The sequence below is a fragment of the Mirounga angustirostris genome, unplaced genomic scaffold (assembly GCF_029215605.1).
Source record: "Mirounga angustirostris isolate CCGP_5_RB_7025 unplaced genomic scaffold, mMirAng1.0.hap1 SCAF_17, whole genome shotgun sequence".
In the NCBI taxonomy this organism is placed as follows: domain Eukaryota; kingdom Metazoa; phylum Chordata; class Mammalia; order Carnivora; family Phocidae; genus Mirounga; species Mirounga angustirostris.
Window position 1 is genome coordinate 4858811 of NW_026991725.1, and position 21389 is coordinate 4880199.

Below are 21389 nucleotides of genomic sequence, written 5' to 3' on the forward strand. Positions count from 1 at the left end.
GCAGTGGTCAGTAGGACCTTTATTTGGACCGGACACATGAGTCAGATGATAGTCCCAACAATCAGACCAATATGGCTTGTGAGCAAAACAGACCAAAAGAGGGAACCAAACAGGACCAGTTATCATTTTCCATGTGTTCACAGGTATGTGTGTGTGTGTGTGTGTGTTTGAGTTGACCTCGAGTACAAATTTAGAGAAAGCTAAGGAACCCAGTGAAGAGACCCTGCATTTACACAATGGACATGTGATGCCCAGCTGCCCTTCCACTTTGAGAACAAGCCAGGATGGATGATGAAACTCTCAGGAAGGGTGAAGTTATCCAACAGGAAGCACACTTCCAGATCAGGTTTGAGACACCAGACCTCAGAGGGAAGGGACTTATGTCAGGTGGTCTGTAAAAACAGAAGACTAAGGTATGGAAAGAATGAATCAGGAGATGATTAAAAAAAAAAAAAAAGTCTTTTCTGGGATGACCTGTTTAAGACAGAAACAAAACACCTTCCAGCTTAATCCATTTCTGAAAGTCAGGCCAGAGCTGACCCTTGAGTAAAACCAAGTTCAGGCCTCCTGCAGAACCTTTCCCCAACCAAGGGTGGTGGTAAAAAAAAAACCCCATGATACAGTTTTTAATGAGTATTAAAGAGGCATAATTTCAAACTTAAAAATGACCTGAAAAATCCCACCTTTCATTTTGCTGGTAAAGGATATGCCGCAGAGAATCGGGAGTCGAGGGTTTAATCCCATGGGCACTATGGGTCAGGTGATTCCCGAATGTGCCAAGCGGGCCACGTTTCTTGGAAGTTTATCCAGGATCTGGTCTGGTCCTGCTCACAGTGGAACTTGGCACAAGGCGAGGCATCTGGCACCACTTGCCTCTACCCCAGCCCCACCCTCCCGTCCATGCTCAGGTGACTGGTCTGTTTGCGCCAGTGTCCCCAGAAGGGGGCTCTGATGTGGCTCCTGCCAGGGTCTTGCTCTTTCTGCGTCGCTGGTGTGTTTCAAATGCTACCGAAGCCATGGGTTCTGAGCAGTTCTCCTCCTCCTGGGCGCACCCGGAAAACTGCCCTATGGGCAGCTCCCCGCCACCCCCGCCCCCGCCCCGGCCCGTCGTTATCTCTCTCACTTTTTCTTTCTTTTCTCCTCATACTTGTAGTAGGGGCTCCGCAACATGAAAAGCAGAAGCATAAGAGGGATGAGAAAGTAGGGGGCATAGACCGATAAGAGGGTAAGTCGTTCGTGGAAGGTCTTAGGTCCTTGTCCTTTGAAACCACTGGCTTTGGAGAAATCATCAAATAGAAACGTGGAGAGAATTGGGATTAGAGCTGTCATGGTGTGAACTGAGTAGATGATTGCAGGGGTGCGGATCCACCTGCGGCCTCCTGAAGGGGGGGGGAAGAGAGAGAGAGAGAGAGGTAAGTGTTTGGCCTGTTCGTGACCCTAGGGGTGCCCACAATCTTCTCCATGCCCGCTCCCTTCAGCTGACTCCGTCTACCCCCCACTGCAAACGAATGGAGAACTGGAGGTGCTCTAACACTACCTAACACGCGGAGCTGGGGCTCTAGCACACCGCTGGCCAGAGAACCAAGGCTGGGGGGCGGGATTTAATGGAGAAAAACTCTAGGGCCGTAAAGTGGCCACTGCAGTTTACACAAGGCAGGGGGGAGGGGCCCACCACCAGCATCTGTTAGTAATTCTATATAGGTGAGAAGATCAATAGCTTCTGCCAAGACATGGAGTTGGGGGCTGCAGTGGGAAAGAGGCTGCATGAGCTTAGTTACCATGTACATTAGTGTGGCCCCCGTCTTTATAAAAGCATTAGTCGCAGGGGAACACTGTAAGAATAAATGAGAAGTGAAGCCCTTCCGGGGTGAGCTGGATGCTACTGCTCAAAAGCCAGTCTGGTGCTACCCAAATCAGAAAAATAAAAGCCAATGATAAAAGGAAAATTCTGCAGGGGTAAAAACAAGAAAAAGGAACAAGTTCAATCTGTAGGCAGCCTCCGGTGTAGGGAGATTTCCAGCTAAGCACAGGCACAGGCCTGAGCCACATTAACGTCCCTTTACCAGCTCCCTCCTGCCATTCCCACCCCACCCCAGGTCACCCTCGCACAAACTACAGGGACCGCTCCCCTTCTCTGAGACACTTTCCCAAAAGATTTCTGGGACCTAATTTCAGAGCAAAGGTGGTTGTTACCCCACCAGTTACCTACCTCTTAAGAAGGCGTACGTCGCTATGGGAAAGAAAGGCAGCTGGAACACAAGCTCGCAAAACAGGAAGGACTTAAACCATGTTGGGGGGGCCTGTAGCAGAGGGTCTTTGAACTCCTTAGTATACCACTTCAGCAGGTTTGTCAACTGAGGAAGAGAAAGGTCATGACGCATGCAGCCGCCTGGCAGGACAGGCCAGCAGCTCCGTCCCATGGCAGCCCAGGTGGTCGCTTCAGAAAAGCTCCCTCGCTCCTCCCAGAGGCTTCTCGCAGCTCCTCCAGGCCCTCTGGGCTACCCAGCATCTGCTCCTGGCTCCGTGACAACACACAGCCCGTTGTGTTGCCCACTGGCAAGAGCAACGGTATCTAGCACTTGGTACGCTCTCAGTTCGAGGAATGGACCGACAAAGGCAACAAATCTGCCAGCAACCTCCTTCCCGGTAAAGGACAGCCGTGAAGAGCGTGCTACCATTTGGCTGGAACAAGAGCAGCCGCACACCGGGCTCCGAGGGCCAGACCGCCTCAAATACGGAGATGAGCCGCGTTTGTCTTTTGGGGGCGGGGTGTGGGGGGGGGGATGGAAGGGAGACGCATTTAACTTCTATAAAGATGCAATTTAATGCCTACACCTCAAGCTCCTCATCACTCTTAACTACTCTAGTTCTGCAGAGTTTTCTTGCAGGACACCAGTAGGCTATTTGTAGAACAAACTGCCCAAACCACAAACTACAGAGCTTCTAGGCTATGTCGCGGCCTGAGGGTTAGCAGTCCCGGTTCCAGCTTGGGGCCCACCCTCCTAATTACACTGTTAAATCAAAAGACGCCGATCTGTGAACACGTGGCTGCCCTGTGAACACGTGGCTGCCGGGGCAGAGGAAGGAAGCAGGAAGGTTTGAGGTTGCCCATTTTGTGCCCTTTGTAAGAACCCGAAGCGCAGGGCTCCCCACACCACATGGACTACGGAGGGTCTGTTGCATTACATCCTGTCTTGACACACCTGTCTCCAAAGCCAAATAGGTGTCTTGATATTATGATAAATAAAGGCAACTTCCAGTGTGAGAATTTTGCCTGCAATGGAAAATCCAAAGACATTTTTCCTGTTAATTTTTAATCAAAAGATTAAGGCTCACTATTGTGAAATTGAGGCCTCACTGCTGAAAGTAAGCTTTAAGCAAATATCCAGAAACAAACATTCTGTTAGCATGATCTTAATTGCAGGAAGGCTCTGGCTCGATAACCAGTTTATTGACCAAGTGATATCAAATTTGTACTTGATTCGAAATCGAAATCCACGGCAATACCCTTAGCTTCCTTCTAGGCACTTTTCAGGGTGGTAATGGGGTAGAAAATACTCATAAAGGTTAAGTCCCTGCACCTCTCCTGGGCTCTGTTTCCTCATCTGTAAAACAAGCAACTTGGGACCAAATGTTTAAGGTCCTTTTTTGCTTTCCAGATTTTCTTAAAAAAAAAAAAAAAATACCGGAGGGAATGACCTGCTTTGAAGATTTGCCGTAGAATTTACAAGGCATTCTGGTTTGTTTGAATTTCATTTTCTATTCAATCTGTATTCCAACCTCTCAGATCCACCTATTTCATAAATCCAGACAGTTCTACACAGCACGGGTCATTTCTGAGGGCTGCAGGATGAGATTAGCAAAACTCAAAATAATCTAATCAGCCAGCTCTTGAAGTAATCAATTAGGATCGAAGCACCTGCCCACAGTCCCATAATAGCCACGTGATGCCAAAACAAGGCCTGGACTAAGGGCAGATGGAAGGCAAATCACAGGTCCCTGGCGAGGGAAGAGCATGGGACGTGGGGGGCACAATCCCTGGCTCTGGGCAAAGCGCTTAATCTCACTCAACTTGTTTCCCAATTGTAGTACTTACCTCACTATTGGTGAGATAAAATGACTTAACATACTTGGTCTTTAGAACAATGGCAAGCACACAGTAAATGTTACCATTACTTAAGTGAATGTAATTAACACATACTCAGAGGAATTCAAGTTTAATCCCGTTAAAATCTCACCATGCAACTGGTCGTAGTAAGAATTATTCTTACTAGGTAAGACCCAAAAAAAGGTTTATACCTGACTCATATTTGACTCAACCTATCACTGTTATCCACTAAACTATTCACCTGACCTTTGCACAGGGATTTCTAAACGAGGAGTTGCTACTGAATAAACCTGTACGTCCCTACCTTAGAATGAGGGCACAGGGGCGCCTGGGTGGCTCAGTTGGCTAAACGTCCAAATCTTGATTTCTGCTCGGGTCATGATCTCTGGGTCATCAGATCAAGCCTCCTGTCCGGCTCCTCGCTGGGAGTGGAGCCTGCTTAAGATTCTCTCTCACTGCCTTTGCCCCTCCCCAATCATGCTCGCTCTCTCTTAAAAAAAGAATGCGAGCACAGACTGATTATCTTTCCTTATTTTTTTTTTTAAGATTTTATTGATTTGACAGAGAGAGAGCACAAGCAGGAGGAGCCGCTTCCTGCCAAGGGGCTCGACCTCCAGGACTCTGGGATCATGGGCCGAGCTGAAGGCAGAAGTTTAACCGACTGAGCCACCCAGGTGCTCCCCATCTTTCCTTATTTTAGCAGAAGCAAGGCTACCCAGCTGCAAATGATACTACAAAATGCTTCCCCATCCTCTCCACGTTCTAAGTCAAACTAAATCCTTACGGTCTCACAGTAAGTTTTTCCGAGTGTTGATCGGTTCAAACCAAGGAATATATTTAATTGGCAATTTTTAGCCCAACCATTATGGGAGCTCCGCAAACTTTTTAGTTCTAGGGGAAAATTCCTTCTATTTAGGGAAGAACAACACAACAGATGTTAAGATTCGGCATTTTTTCAAAGAGAATCTGAGAATAACTCAAGGATTTTATTATTATTTCCCCATAAAGAAGCAACAAAACCATCAATCTCTGAACTCCCTCCAATACTGACCACTGACCAGAGGTGGCGGGTGGGGGCCTTACACACACCCAGGGAAGAACTGTCTTCAAAAGGACCAAAGTGTCTGCCCCATAAGGGTCTGGGGCAAAGAAAACCCCAAGCAAAACGTCGAGTTGACCGGTAAGGAGGCGCCGGGGCACCGGCAGGACCTAAGGACGGCGGGAGGGAGGGGGGGGGGGCAGAACCAGAACCCTGGGCGGGCGGGGGGGGGGGCTCGGGCGGAGGAGGGGAGGTCTTGGGGACGCCAGGGTACAACAACCGCAGGGCGCGCAGGAGCCCCAAACTCGACGACCGGCGGCCAGGACCAACCGTCGCCCTCACCTCGACCGGGTAGAATTCGCGCGGCAGCACCACCTGCAGGTCCAGGAGCAGAGTGATGGGGACGTGGGAGAGGAAGTAGAGGCCCAATAGCCACTCCAGGCCGCGCCGGGCGCCCAGAGCCCCCATCATCCGCTGGTTACGCCGGGCGGGAGCCGAGGCCGCGCTCGCCGGGACCGCCGACGTGGGAAGAGGGCCCGTGGCCGCACAGCGTCCCAGGGCTCCGCGCCCCGGCCGCCCGCTCCGCCCCCTCCGCCCCTCCGCCCCCTAGAGGGCTACGCCGGCCACTCCCATTGGCTGGCTGCGAAGCTGCGGCGGGAACGGCGCTCGCCGCAGAGCGCACCCATTGGCTCGTCCGTGTATAGCGTGTCGAGGCGGCGCCCCGCAGACCATTTCTATTGGCCGCCGGGGGCGCCGCGTGGGACAGGGGCGGGCTCCTCGCCCGCCGCGTGGGACGGCTGGTTGGCGCGCAGCCTGCGGACTGAGCGGGCGTGCGGGGGCCTGGCGCCCGCCGGGCTTCTAGCCGCCGACTCCGTGGCGCTCTCTGGTCCCTTTCGCTCGGTATTCCGTTCGTTCACCGCAAACCTAAAGCGCTGACTGAGCGGCTCCTGTGGGCCGGGCCACGGGCGCTTCTGGAGGTGAGCTCGCAGTGCAGCGGAGGTGCCGCAGACCAGGGCCGGCCGCACAGTGCGTTGTGATCCGCTCGGTGGCTCGGCATTCACGGGCCGTGGGCACAGCGGCAAGATCCCTGTCCCGCAGGCATTGAGGCGTCCCGGGGCCTTCCGAACGTTGCCTAGGAGGCAGCCAGCCTCAATTAAGCAAGAAGCACAGGGATATAGTAAGACGATGGACAGGTCTTGGTGATTGGCTGTGAAGAAAGAGGGAGGATTTATTCATTCTGCAAATACTGATCTTTAACTCTCTGCTGGGCCCAGCCATTCACTGAGCAGTGGGACACAGGAGAAGTGAGTTGAAGAGAAAGTAATCTGTTTCTGGCTGCGTTGACAATCAGCGGTCTCTGCAGCATATGAGTGGAGAAGTCTAGGAGGCAGTTGGATGAACCTGTCTAGAGATGTAGGTTTGTGTGGCAATAGCGTGTGATGGGAGTTGAAGTGTTGAGAGCAGAGGGCCAGTAAGAGGTCTTAGAGGAGCTCCAGCCTCAGGGGTGGTGTGAGGAGGGGGCTGAGACACAGGTGCACAACAGGAGTGTGATGTCACAGAAGCATGGGTGTGTATGTGTGTGTGTGGGGGGGGGGCTCAGTCCTGTCGGAGCAACCCTGAATGGCCCCCGTGGTGGCCCTGTGAGAGCACCTGTGGTGTGGTGGAGGCAGGGCCAGATGACAGCGGGGCAGGGAGTGTAGACCTCTGGTTAGGAGGAGAGGAGAGAGCCAGGGGAGTAGCTTGAGGGAGATGTGCCCCATACAGGGCTTACTTATTCGTTTCTCAGAGGGGAGAGACTAGAACACTTTCTTGTTTAGATGCTTTTTTAAGTTTCTGGGTCGGGGGAGAGGTTGTCCCTCTAGGAGGAAGGGAGCAGGAAATGTGGCTCAAGGCCCCCAAGGGCTGGAGAGAATGGAAGGATTAAGGTTAGGTCAGAGGAGCTCTGTGCTCCCCGGGGCCGGCCCCTTGGGACTGGGCCAGAGAAACTGGTGGCAGTGTAGAGGGCCCAGCTGAGGTGGGTGGCCATGGATCTGGAGGCCCGATCTCCTAGGCTGTGTGCTTTTCTCCATGGTGGGGTCTGCTCAGCAAAAAAGGCTGTTGACTTATGCAGGGTTGGGGTTCAGAAAGACTGGTGATTTTGAGGCGTTGGATGAGAGAGCGATTGCAAAGAGGGAGCATGCACTTCAAGCTGGATAGGGAGGAGGCCGCGTGGGACCAGAGGGGCTGGCAGCCTGGGAGAGCTTGGGAAAGGGAATGGGTGTGAGGCCAAGGAGGCAGGGTCGGCATGGTGGGCGTCACTGGATGAATGGGCCGGAAGGCGGGGAGATTAGGACAAGGGGACACAATGTCACAGGGTCAGAATTTCTGGTGTCGGAAGAGATTCTGTGCAGGGGAAGGTGTGGCTGAAATGGAGAGGAGGGGGAAGGTGTTTGGAGATGGGGTCAAGGGACAGAGAGCCAGGGCGTGTGATGGATGGACGGTGAAAACCACATAGGATGATGGTGGTGGCAGTTGGGTGGAGAGAAGGCTGTGAGCCTGTTGCCAAGAGGAGTAACCAGGAGAAGGTGGGCACGGGCTGGGGCGTGGCTTAAACCTCAGAGAGTGGAGGGGAAATGGTGAGCTTGTGGCCTTGGGGAACAGGGAGGCCGGTGACCCCACCTCCTAACCCTCAGGTCAGGTGTGTGAACAAATGAACGGCCTCCACTGGAGAGGGCCGTGGGGAAGCCGAGACCTGGGAGGGCAGGGAGCCAGGTGTCCGTTCCTGCAGCAGGTGAAGGCTGAGGGTGTGGAGGACTTTGGGCTCTGGAGAGGAGGGGGCTGTTCACTAGGGAGGACGGCGGGACAGAGCCCCTGGCGGGAGAGCATAGCAGGGGAGGGAGGTGAAGCTTCCTTCCGGTGTGGTGTGCAAGGGATGAAGGGCACTCATGGCTGAACGCGGTCAGAGCACAGAGTTCTGGCGGCCCAGGGCCTGTCGGGGGCAGGTGGAGCCCCCCCACACCCCCTCCACGCACACCCCACTCTGGAGGGGCAGGTGGAGCCCCCCTACACACACACACACACACACACACACTCTCCCACACCCACTCCGGAGGGGCCTGGCAGCAGGGTGCTCGGCCCAGGCCCCAGCAGTGGCTTTCAGCTGCACCGCGTGCTGATTAGAACTGCTCGCTGGGGGGCGGGGGAGGGCGTGTGGGGCCCCGAAGCTGGCGTTTGCCCAGGGAATGTGTAAGTGTATGGCTGCTAATGTGACTGATCCTCGGCAAACCTCGCACCCGGCCAAGTTGGTTGTCTGTAGATAGAGACTTGCAAGGCCAAGCACTTTCCCTGCAAGGGTTTTCTATCCAAAAAGAAAAAAGCGTGCAGCTGCTGCCTTATGTTTGAAATTCCTTTAGCGGGGGAGCTGCAGCTCTTCACTTGAGGTCAGATAAGTGGTAGAAGGCAAATGGCCCTAGGGAGGAGGGAGGAGGGAGGACGGCTCATCAATCCACAGAGCCCCCCACCCAAAGCAAGGGTGAAGTGAAAGACTGACTTGTAAAAGGGGGGGGTGTTCTCCAAGCAGTTTCCCTGTCTTTCTGAGTGAGATGAGGCAATGTTTAGCACCTTTTGAAAATGATTTGTACTGTGATGAGATGGACGCCGTTAGCCCAGTAGTGCTGGAAGTGGAACCCCAGCTGAGAGGTGCTCAGAGGAGCACTCAGAGGAGTTCCTGTTTGGCAGCAACTGTAGAGTTCTTTCCTCTGCTTTCGTTTCACTTTTCTCTCTCCTTAAAACGCACCCACACTTCTCGCAGCTCCCACCCCCCCTTCCCTGCATATCTGAAGGCCCAGAGGCCCCCTCCCCAGCTGGTCTCTGTTTGGTGGTGCTGCTGCCGTCTCTGAGCCTTGGTGGCGTTCTCTGGGACACGTCTGTTCCTCTCACTCTGAGCCACACTGATCTGACTCTGTGTCTCCACACACCTTTCCTGCTGGACTGTGGGTTCCATATCTGCCATTTCACTAACACAAAGGCGGAGTCATTGTTGACTGAACTGTGTACGAAAGCCTCCTGGCTCGTGGACACTGCCACCTGCTAATGGAAAATGCTAAGACCTAGGAAGCCACTGTGGCTCTAGGATCTGCAGATGGCTTCACACCTCAAAGCCCAAACCTGATACATTCATTAACAAAAGCTACGATTCTGGTGGTGCTGGAGGCATAGCAAGGGGGCTGTGGGAGGGGAAGATTCAGAATGATCTCTCTTGAGATCTGTGGGTTTTGTGGAGTTTTGAGTGATTACCTCCTTTTCATGTCCAAGACCCCGGGAACGTAGATGGAGGGGCAGAGTGGGTGCAAGTTAGTTCTCGAAGACTTTGTTTAAAATTTGGATATTTTGTTGTTCATGGATCTTTTGCATTAATTTTTATTTTTATATTTTAAAGGATTTATTTGAGAGAGAGCAAAAGCGAACACAGAGGCAGAGGGAGAAGCAGACTCCCCGCTGAGCACAGAGCCAGATGCGGGACTCGATCCTAGGACCCTGCGATCATGACCTGAGCCGAAGGCAGATGCTTAACCGACTGAGCCACCCAGGCGCCCCTTAATTTTGATTTTTTAAAAAAAATACTGCATTAAGATATTATCTATCCTGATTACTGAGTTTTTGGTACCACCTAAGTTTTGTGCCTTGGGGAATATCTCCCTCACCTCACGCTTGTCCCAGCTCTGGTTGTCAGGTAGGAGTGGAGCTAAGTTTGATTTGGGGAGGAAGGGTCAGATTACTGGGTCTGGAAAGCTAAGAGTCCGTTAGGTTTGATGTCAGGGCAGTAGACAGTGGGAGATCTTGAGCAAGGCAGATTGGGATGACAATCACGTTGCAGGAAGATGCGTCTGGCCCTAATGCGCAAGGTGGACTGATTGATGTGTGGGAGAGGGCTGGAAGCAAGATCCTGGAATTTGTACACTTGATCTTAGCCAAAAGGCGGAGAAGCGATGAGATCCTGGAATTTGTATAACTAGAGTGTGTTTCCAGAAGCTTAACAGTTAAAAAAGGAAAGAGCGGGAGGTATTAGGGTCAGGCTTTTTTTTTCAAGATTAAATGGGTTTCAAATACATCTGGTGGGGGAAGTCAAGGGGCCCATGTAATGGGAGGGTTAACATTGCTCGCTTATCAAGTGCCCACTATATACTACAGCAGGGGCTGGCAAACTTTTACTGTAATGTAAAATGTACTGTAAATGGCCAGACCATAAATATTTTAGGCTTTGTCGGCCATGCCATTTATTATGTGAAAGCAACTACAGAAAATATGTATATGAGCAAATGTGGCCATGTTCCAATAAAACTTTATTTACAAAAACAGGCACTGGGCCTGATTTGACCCATGGTGGTTGTAGTCGACTGATTCCTGCTCTAAGGTATTGTTATCTCCATGGTCAAGGCCAGGTGGCCATAGGTTCTAGTTAGTAAGTAGAAAGAAAGCATGGAGGGAGTATATCCATCATACTAAGGCCTAGGCCTGGAAGTGGTACACATCCCTTCCAATGACATTCCAGTGGAGAGAATTTAGATGTTGCCACCAGGGGCTTGGGAATGTAGTCTGATCTTGTGCCAGGGAAAGAGATTTCAGTGGTCCATGAACAGTGTTTGCCACAGCTTCCTTTAGGGGCAGTTTCAGAACATTCATGGAAAGATCATTGATTGATGGCACTGGATGAGTTTGTTGAGGAATGTGGTCTCAAAGTACCTTTCCAGGGGCGCCTGGGTGGCTCAGTCGTTAAGCGTCTGCCTTTGGCTTAGGTCATGATCCCAGGGTTCTGGGATCGAGTCCCGCATGGGGCTCCCTGCTCTGCAGGAAGCCTGCTTCTCCCTCTCCCACTCCCCCTGCTTGTGTTCCCTCTCTGGCTGTCTCTCTCTCTCTGTCAAAAAATAAATAAAATCTTAAAAAAAAAAATCAAAGTACCTTTCCATAGATTACTTATTAATTACAAAGGGAAAGGGTACTTTTTTTTAAAAAACTCTCTTTTTAATTAACATATAGTGTATTATTTGTTTCAGGAGTACAGGTCTGTGATTCATCAGTCTTACACAATTCACAGCGCTCACCATAGCACATACCCTCCGCAGTGTCCATCACCCAGCCACCCTATCCCTCCCACCCCCCAGCACTCCAGCAACCCTCAGTTTGTTTCCTGAGATTAAGAGTGTCTTATGGTTTGTCTCCCTCTCTGGTTTCATCTTGTTTCATTTTTCCCTCCCTTCCCCTATGACCTCTGTCTTGTTTCTCAAATTCCTCATATCATTGAGATTATATGATACTTGTGCTCTCTGATTGACTTATTTTGCTCAGCGTAATACCCTCTAGTTCCATCCACGTCGTTGTAAATGCAAGATTTCATTTTTTGATGGCTGCATAATATTCCATTATATATATATACACACCAAATCTTCTTTATCCATTCATCTGTTGATGGACATCTTGGCTCTTTCCATAGTTTGGCTATTGTGGACATTGCTGCTATAAACATTGGGGTGCATGTGCCCTTTTGGATCACTACATTTGTATCTTTGGGGTAAATACCCCATTGTGCAATTGCTGGGTTGTAGGGTAGCTCTATTTTCAACTTTTTGAGGAACCTCCCTACTGTTTTCCAGAGTGGCTGCACCAGCTTGCATTCCCACCAACAATGTAGGAGGGTTCCCCTTTCTCCGCATCCCTGCCAACATCTGTCATTTCCTGACTTGTTAATTTTAGCCATTTTGACTGGTGTGAGATGGTATCTCATTGAGGTTTTGATTTGGATTTCCCTGATGCTGAGTGATGTTGAGCACTTTTTCATGTGTCTGTTGGCCATTTGGATGTCTTCTTTGCAGAAATGTCTGTTCATGTCTTCTGCCCATTTCTTGATTAGATTATTTGTCCTTTGGGTGTTGAGTTTGATAAGTTCTTTATAGATTTTGGATACTAGCCCTTTATCTGATATGTCATTTGCAAATATCTTCTCCCATTCTGTCAGTTGTCCTTTGGTTTTGTTGACTGTTTCTTTTGCTGTGCAAAAGCTTTTTATCTTGATGAAGTCCCAGTAGTTCATTTTTGCCCTTGCTTCCCTTGCCTTTGGCAGTGTTTCTAGGAAGAAGTTGCTGCGGTTGAGGTCAAAGAGGTTGTTGCCTGTGTTCTTCTCAAGGATTTTGATGGATTCCTGTCTCACATTGAGGTTTTTTATCCATTTGAGTCTGTTTTTGTGTATGGTATAAGGAAATGGTCTGGTTTCATTCTTCTGAATGTGGCTGTCCAATTTTCCCACCACCATTTGTTGAAGAGACTGTCTTTTTTCCATTGGACATTCTTTCCTGCTTTATCGAAGATGAGTTGACCATAGAGTTGAGGGTCCATTTCTGGGCTCTCTATTCTGTTCCATTGATCTATGTGTCTGTTTTTGTGCCAGTACCATGCTGTCTTGATGATGACAGCTTTGTAATAGAGCTGGAAGTCCAGAATTGTGATGCCGCCAGCTTTGCTTTTCTTTTTCAACATTCCTCTGGCTATGCGGGGTCTTTTCTGGTTCCATACAAATTTTAGGATTATTTGTTCTATTTCTTTGAAAAAATTTGATGGTATTTTGATAGGGATTGCATTAAATGTGTAGATTGCTCTAGGTAGCATTGACATCTTCACAATATTTGTTCTTCCAATCCATGAGCATGGAACGTTTTTCCATTTCTTTGTGTCTTCCTCAATTTCTTTCATGAGTATTTTATAGTTTTCTGAGTACAGATTCTTTGCCTCTTTGGTTAGATTTATTCCTAGGTATCTTATGGTTTCGGGTGCAATTGTAAATGGGATCGACTCCTTAATTTCTCTTTCTTCTGTCTTGTTGTTGGTGTATAGGAATGCCACTGATTTCTGTGCATTGATTTTCTATCCTGCCACTTTACTAAATTCCTGTATGAGTTCTAGCAGTTTTGGGGTGGAGTCTTTTGGGTTTTCCACATAAAGTATCATATCATCTGCAAAGAGTGAGAGTTTGACTTCTTCTTTGCCGATTTGGATGCCTTTGATTTCTTTTTGTTTTCTGATTGCTGAGGCTAGGACTTCTAGTACTATGTTGAATAGCAGTGGTGATGGTGGACATCCCTGCCATGTTCCTGACCTTAGGGGAAAAGCTTTCAGTTGCGGGGCGCCTGGGTGGCTCAGTCGGTTAAGCGACTGCCTTTGGCTCAGGTCATGATCCTGGAGTCCTGGGATCGAGTCCCGCATCGGGCTCCCTGCTCGGCAGGGAGTCTGCTTCTCCCTCTGACCCTCCTCCCTCTCGTGCTCTCTGTCTCTCATTCTCTCTCACAAATAAATAAATAAAATCTTAAAAAAAAAAAAAAAGAAAGAAAAGCTTTCAGTTGGGAAAGGGTACTTTTACAATGGAGAGATCTGGCAACCACAACCTGATCAAATGGTCAAACTTAGTATCACCCAAAATGGGACAAACGTTGTGCCTCCTGATTTGATGGAATGGGAAGTATACTGCATCACCTCTGTAATAATAGTCTTTCCAGGATTCTGTAACCTGAATCTAATCATAAGGAAACAATCAGAAAAATCCAAATCTTTGTAGGACATTCTACAAGACAGTTGGTTTTGCACTTTCATAAATGCCAAATGCCATGAAAAAGAAAAGGCAGAAAGCCTCTCCTATTAGAGAATCCTAAAGAGACATGACAACCAAATGCAAGACATGATCCTGGGCTAGATCCTGAATTGGTGGTGGTGGTGGTGGGAACCCAGCTATAAATAAAATTTTGAGGGGAATTAAAGAAATTGGCTATGTCCTGGATATTAGGTAAAATACCAATTGTTAAATTTCTTAGGTCTGATAGAACTACAGTTATTTAGGATAATGTCCTTGCTTTGGGGGGATACATGAGGGGTGAAGTTTCATAGTGTTTCAGCAAAAATTTTAAAAAGTACATATATTTATATACATAAATAAAGACATATTTGTGTATAGACTAATAAAGCAAATGTGGCAAATGTTTCATACTGGTGAATCTAGGTGAAGGGTATTTGGTTTTCATTATACAGTTGACCCTTGAACAATCTGGAGTTAGGGGTGCTGACCACCCCCACCAGGCAGTTGAAAATCTGTATAACTTTTGACTCCCCAAAACTTAATAAGCTGCTGTTGACTGAAAGCCTTACTGATAACATAGTCGATTAACACATATTTTATATATGTATTATATACTATATTCTTACAATAAAGTAAGCTAGAGAAAAGAAAGTGTTAAGAAAATCCTAAGAGAGGGGCGCCTGGGTGGCTCAGTCGTTAAGCGTCTGCCTTCGGCTCAGGTCATGATCCCAGGGTCCTGGGATCGAGCCCCGTGTCAGGCTCCCTGCTTGGCGGGAAGCCTGCTTCTCCCTCTCCCACTCCCCCTGCCTGTGTTCCCTCTCTCGCTGTGTCTCTCTCTGTCAAATAAAGAAAGAAAGAAAGAAAGAAAGAAAGAAAGAAAATCCTAAGAGAAAATATGTTAATAATATTGTACTGTAATCTACATATAAATGGACCTACACAACTCAAACCTATGTTGTTCAAGGGTCAATGGTACTGTTTCTTTCTACTTTTTAATAGGTTTGACATCTTGAAAATAAAAAGTTCTTGGCAAGACAGAGATAGTGATGCCTGACTGCTCCCCAAAATGAAAAAAATAAAACAAAAAACAGGGGCACCTGGGTGGCTCAGTTGGTTAAGTGTCTGCCTTCAGCTCAGGTCATGATCCCAGGGTGCTGGGATGGAGCCCCGCATCGGGCTCCCTGCTCGGCAGGGAGTCTGCTTCTCCCTCTGTTCCTCACCTCGCTTGTGCTCTCTCTGTGTCTCTCAAATAAATAAATAAAATCTTAAACAAACAAACAAAAGATTTCCTTGGGGTATGTGGGTGGCTCAGTGTTAGGTGTATGACTCTTGATCTCAGCTCAGGTCTTGATCTCAGGGTCGTGAATTCAAGCCCCGTGCTGGGCTCCATGCTGGGTGTGGAGCCTACTTTAAAAAAAAAAAAAAAAGTTTCCTTATTAAATGGCATCATCATTTCTTTTTTTTTTTTTTAAAGATTTTATTTATTTATTTGACAGAGACACAGCGAGAGAGGGAACACAAGCAGGGGGAGTGGGAGAAGGAGAAGCAGGTTTCCCGCGGAGCAGGGAGCCCGATGCGGGGCTCGATCCCAGCACCCTGGGATCATGACCTGAGCCGAAGGCAGACGCTTAACGACTGAGTCACCCAGGCACCCCATCATTTTTTTTTTTTTTAAACATAACTGGAAACTTTTCATTATTCTGTTTTACCCTCAAGAAAAAAAAACAATAGCTTTATATAAAATTTTGGGGATTGCAGTGTTTTCCCAGAGAACGTTAAACTTAATTATAAAATCCTAAGGGGAATACATAAAAAAATTATTAGAACTAATCAATGAGTTCAGCCAGGTTCTGGGATAAGTATCAATATACGGAAATCAATTGTATCTTTATAGATTAGTAATAAATAATCTGAAGATGAAATTAAGAAAATTTCATCAAAAATTAAGAAATTTCTGTCAGAGGGGTGTCTGGGTGGCTCAGCTGTTAAGTGTCTGCCTTCGTCTCAGGTCATGATCCCAGGGTCCTGGGATCGAGCCCCGCATCGGGCTCCCTGCTCAGTGGGAAGCCTGCTTCTCCCTCTCCCACTCCCCCTGCTTGTGTTCCCTCTCTCGCTATGTCTCCCTGTCAAATAAATAAATAAAATCTTAAAAAAAAAAAATTTCCATCAGAAATAAATTTAACAAAGGAAGCGTAAGACTTGAAAACGTAAAGTTACAAAACCTTGAAAGAACTGAAAGAAAAGCTAAATAAATGGATAGACATCCTATGTTCATGGGTTGGAAGATTTAATATGGTTAACATGGCATATTCCCCAAACTGATCTGCAGATTCAGTGCAATCTTATCAAAATCTCAGCTGGCCTCTGCAGAAATTAAGAAGCTGGTCCTAAAATTCATATGGAAATGCAAGGGACTCAGAAGAGCCAAAATACTCTTGAAAATGAACACAGTTGGAGGACACACACTTCCTGATTTCAAAACTACCTGTAAAGGTACAAAAATCAAGGCACTGTAGTAATTGGTGTAAAGACAGATATGTAGATCTGTAGAATAGAATTGAGAGTCCAGAAGTGAACCCTTAAATTTACAATTAATTTATTTTATATCCTTAAAATGATTTTATTACTTAGAAAAGAGAAAAATTAATGATTAAACATCTTTCTATTTCTGGGACAGCACAGCTTTATATATATGGCATATATATATATATATATGTATAGTGTATATTGTAAAACATATACAAAATTTACCATTTTAAACATTTTAACTGTACAGTTCAATGGCGTTAAGTACTTTCACATTGTTGTTCAGCGAGCACCATTATCCATCTCCAGAACTTTTTCATCATCTCAAACTGAGGTTCCATACCTATGAAACATTAACTCTCCATTCCCCACTCACTCCCTCTCTCCTCCCTCACCCTGGTACCCACTATACTACCTTCTATGAGTTTGACTATTCTAGGTACCTCATATAAGTAGAATTATACAGTGTTTTTTCTTTTGTGTCTGGCTTATTTTATATAGCATAATGTGTTCAAGGCTCATCCATGTATCATGTATCAGCATTTCCTTCCCTTTAAAGCCTGAATAATATTCTATGGTGTGTGTGTATATATATATATTGTATATGTATACATATGTGTATACACACACATATACACACATACCACATTTTGTTTATCCATTCATCCATGGATGGACATTTGGGCTGTTTGCACTTTTTGGCTATTGTGAATTAGTGCTATGAACATTGGTGTTCATATATCTGTTTAAGTCCCTGCTTTCAATTCTTTTATGTATATACCCAGAAATGGGATCACTGGATCAAAAAATAATTCTAATTTTAGGAACCACCACCACACTTTTCCATAGCGGCTGCGCCATTTTACACTCCCATCAGCCATGCACAAGGGTTCCAACTTCTCACATTCTTGCCAACATTTGTACAATATTTTTTGATAATTTTTTAATCTTTTGCCTATTTTTGTCAGAACTTGGTAGCTGCAGATTCCAGCTAATTCTAATTATGGAAAAAATGACTACCATATGAACTGATTGGAAAGTCCTTATTGGCAAACCAAGCAGTCAAAATAGATTTAATTTCTGTTAGAAAAAGTCTGGCTTCATTTTATACATGTTTCCATAAAAAACCCTCTCACTTCTGAATTTTAAGACCGAGCTGTGTGGTAGGAATTTGTTGCCTGAGTGAAGTAAAATTCTGCCAGTCTCAATATTTCTTACTAATGCTCTCTTTGCTTTACTTTTGAGAGGATATCTCTCAGGATTGATGTATTATTTGACAGCAGTGAGATGAAAGAGGTGAGGGCTTTTTAAACAAAAACTGTTTCATATTGTCCCTTTTACTTAGCAACCAGGCTTTTTACACAAAGGGTCATTGCACCACAGTAATAATTATGGTGTAAGAAGTAGGTCTTTCTTTTGTGAAGCAGGAGAATGGTGATTGTGAAGGGGGAAGTGGAGAACACCCTGTAGAATGATGGCAGAACATCTTGAAGCTGACTCTTAAAAATAGATGTGCCTTGGGACGCCTGGGTGGCTCAGTCAGTTAAGCGTCTGCCTTCGGCTCAGGTCATGATCGCAGGGTCCTGGGATGGAGTCCCCTATCAGGCTCCTTGCTCAGCGGGGAGTCTGCTTCTCTCTCTGCCTGCTGTTCCCTCTGCTTGTGCTGTCTCTCTCTCTCTGACAAATAAATAAAATCTTAAAAAAAAAACAGATGTGCCTCTGTACATCCCAGAGTTTTCATTTATCTCCAGAGGTATGTGTATTCCAGTTTAGAGAATCCCTATCTGATTTTATTCCCCTCCCAACTAGATGTTATTATTATTGCTCTATGCGATCTGCATTTGCTTAGTTTTCCCCACATATTCACCAATTTCTTTATTCACCATTCTTGGAGATCTGCTTATTCTTTTTCTTCTTCTTTTAGTACATTCTTTGGTAATGATCTATTCATAGTAAACTGAATTTTTGTTCTGAAAATATCTTTAAGTCCTTGCACTAAATGACAGTTTATAATTTTAGGTTAACATTTATTTCTTCTCAAAACTTTGACTATATCATTCTTTTGTCTTCCAGCTTAAGTTGTTGCTGTTGAGAAGTCAAGTTTTCAATGTTATTCATTTTAGGCAATTTTTCTTTGTCACATTTAAGACCGCTTCATCATCCTGCAGTCCCACTAGAACGCGTTGTCTATCCTGCTTATGATTTGTGTGCTTCCTAAATCCAGTGATTCCCTACTATGATGAAATCTAGAACATTTTCAATTATTATTTAGTTTTGCCTCTCTTCTGTTCTTTGGAACTCCCATTTTATACAGATTCAATCTTTTTCACTCTATTCCCCAAGTCTCTTAATGTCTTTTATTATTTCCTGTGCATATTTGTGTGTTTCTGCTGTATACTAGGTAATGTATTCTTGGTAATCTTTCACAGATTTTAGTTTGTTGTCTTTGGCAGTGTTCAATTGATCTGTTTAACTTATCCATTCTATTTTTACTTTCAATGACTTTTTCATTTGAATACATTTATTATTTTTCAAATTTGCCTGGTTATGACTTTTATTTCTGTTTGGCTTTTTTTTTTTTTAAGGGAGAGAGCAGGGAGGTAGAGGGAGAGGATTTTTTTTTTTTTAAGATTTTATTTATTTATTTGACAGAGACACAGCGAGAGAGGGAACACAAGCAGGGGGAGTGGGAGAGGGAGAAGCAGGCTTCCTGCCGAGCAGGGAGCCCGATGCGGGGCTCGATCCCAGAACCCTGGGATCATGATCTGAGCCGAAGGCAGACGCTTAATGACTGAGCTACCCAGGCGCCCAAAGGAGAGGATCTTAAGCAGGCTCCACACCCAGCGCAGAGTTCGATGTGGGGCTCAATCTCACAACCCTGAGACCATTACCTGAACTGAAATCGAGAGTTGGATGCTTAACTGAATGAGCCACCCAGGCGCCCCCCTTTTTTTTTTTAAAGTACATTATACCTTCATTTCTCTTAATATTTTAAAGCATAATCATTTTGTATTCTGCATCTTGTACTTCCAGTATCTTTACTACTTAGTTTTTAATAGCCACTCATGTATAGTGGCTTACTTCCTTGTTTTGTTACTTTGGGTTGAGCTCAAATTTGGGTGGGTTTTATCTACTGGAACCCTTTTGAGGTTTCAGTTAAGTATGCATCCCCAAAAGAGCACCTATGCTTGCTTTTGCCAGGCACCCCAGGGCACTATTAACTGAGAGCCACTTTAATATTCTGATTTGCATTCCCGAGGCTTCCATGGTAGCATAAGTCTGAACTCTAAATGATGTGTATGGGTAAACTTGTGGTTTAGTATTCTTGTGGAAGTCTACTTTCCTACCAAGAGCTAAGGTTGTAACAGACACATTTCCTTGTGGCAGGCGGGACTTTGTTTTTTTCCCTTTCACTGAGGGAATAGCTCTTTGAATATTTCAGCTATATGTGGGAATCTGATTTTTAATTCCGTATCTTGCTCAAGGTTTTATCTCCTGTCTCCCATGTAGTTACTAGCCAAGATTCTAATGTGTTTCTTTGAATTTGTTTCTTCCTCTGAAAGAAGGGGCTAATAATAGTACCCACATTATGGGATTGTTGTACAGTTAGTATTTGTATGGTAAAGGAGGGCCTGGCATATTATAATCAGTTGATAAATATTAGCTTTAGTGTTAGCTGCTATATTTTTTACCAGTTGGCAAATGGCCTTAGGGAAGCAGTGGCCCCACTACTTTGGTTTTGGTCCTTAAAGATTTCCCTCTTTCTGTAAGCTTGCCTATTTACTGTTATATTTCATCAAGAATTCCTAGGTGTTTAATAGAGCTTGTTTTTTAGAATATCAGATCATCTATATTGCTGGAAATAAAAATATTTTTGCTGTACTTAAACAGACACATGGGGTGCCTGGGTGGCTCAGTTGGTTAAGCAACTGCCTTCGGCTCAGTTCATGATCCTGGAGTCCTGGGATCGAGTCCCGCATCGGGCTCCCTGCTCGGCAGGGAGTCTGCTTCTCCCTCTGACCCTCCTCCCTCTCATGCTCTCTGTCTCTCATTCTCTCTCTCTCAAATAAATAAATAAAATCTTTAAAAAAAAAAATAAAAAATAAACAGACACATGAACACAACTGGTTGCAAAACTCAGCTTCACCTGATTCTTGATAGTTAGCTGAGAACATGGGTATTAAAGATGTGGTCATTCTATTGGCCTTTATTTGCCATATGCATGATGATGTATGTGAAGACATGTTAATTTTTAAGGCCCTTGTTGGTAAAATAACTGAAAAACTCCTGAATGATACGAGTTTTGGCAAACACGATGGAATGAAAAAAGGTAGAGAAAAAGGAGTAGATAGGGCCACATCTGAACTTGTCAAGTTAAGAGTTTATACAACTAAATGCCTCAGTGTGTTTAGTGAGATGGAAAATGGTTAGTTAAGAAAAAAAATGTGGCTTGAATACTTGTCTTTTAAGAAAATCTGTAAAAATAAAAAATGATTTAAAGGACATGTACTACTATATATATGAGCAATGGTTTATCTGGAGGGAAAATTGGGTTAGTTGGTTCTACCCTGAATTATTTGTCCTCATGGAAAACAATGTCATGACAAAGGATAAAAACATGGACAAGGGGCAATTAATTCAAGTTATTCATTGTTTACCTTCATAATAAAATAGTGGCTCAAATTAAAAGCATTAGCTCTGTGTGTGTTCATGTGGAACAATCTCCACATATATCACATGGAAAAAGGCAAGATGCAAGAGAGTGTGCAGATTATGCTATCATTCCTATAAAAATACATAAGCTTGATTATGCAGAGTACCTCTGGATACTCTGGAATGATCCACAGACACTGGAAATGGTGGTTTGACTTTAGGGAGAATGATTCCCTTTTTACTGTCGTTTTGTAGGTTGTACCATGTGAATGTAATACTAAGACACACACACAACCAATATCGTTTTTAAAAGGAACCCACCGTATTGTCTGTACAAGATTTTTCTTCTCAGGGTGCCTGGGGGGCTTAGTTGTTAAGCGTTCAGCTCAGGTCATGATCCCAGGTCCTGGGATCAAGCCCCGCATCGCGCTCCCTGCTCCGCAGGAAGCCTGCTTCTCCCTCTCCCA

The 21389-nt window shown here is 45.8% G+C and overlaps 2 protein-coding genes across 2 annotated transcripts in view; both read right to left on the bottom strand.

Moving 5' to 3' along the window:
- Nucleotides 1-6: 6 nt before the first annotated feature.
- On the bottom strand, nt 7-5732 carry TMEM97 (transmembrane protein 97). The gene is made up of 3 exons (XM_045889468.3): nt 5490-5732; nt 2210-2354; nt 7-1379 (listed from the first exon to the last, which is right to left on the bottom strand). Exons 1-3 carry the CDS (start codon nt 5616-5618, stop codon nt 1120-1122), a joined length of 534 nt encoding a protein of 177 aa, XP_045745424.1. The 5' UTR covers nt 5619-5732; the 3' UTR covers nt 7-1119.
- Nucleotides 5733-6281: 549 nt separating this feature from the next.
- Nucleotides 6282-21389, bottom strand: part of NLK (nemo like kinase) — a 191757-nt gene continuing 176649 nt past the window's right edge. Inside the window, exon 11 of the mRNA XM_064583581.1 lies at nt 6282-6354. Within this exon, the coding sequence (XP_064439651.1) occupies nt 6297-6354 (58 nt within the window). The 3' untranslated portion in view covers nt 6282-6296. The remainder of the gene's footprint in view (nt 6355-21389) is intronic.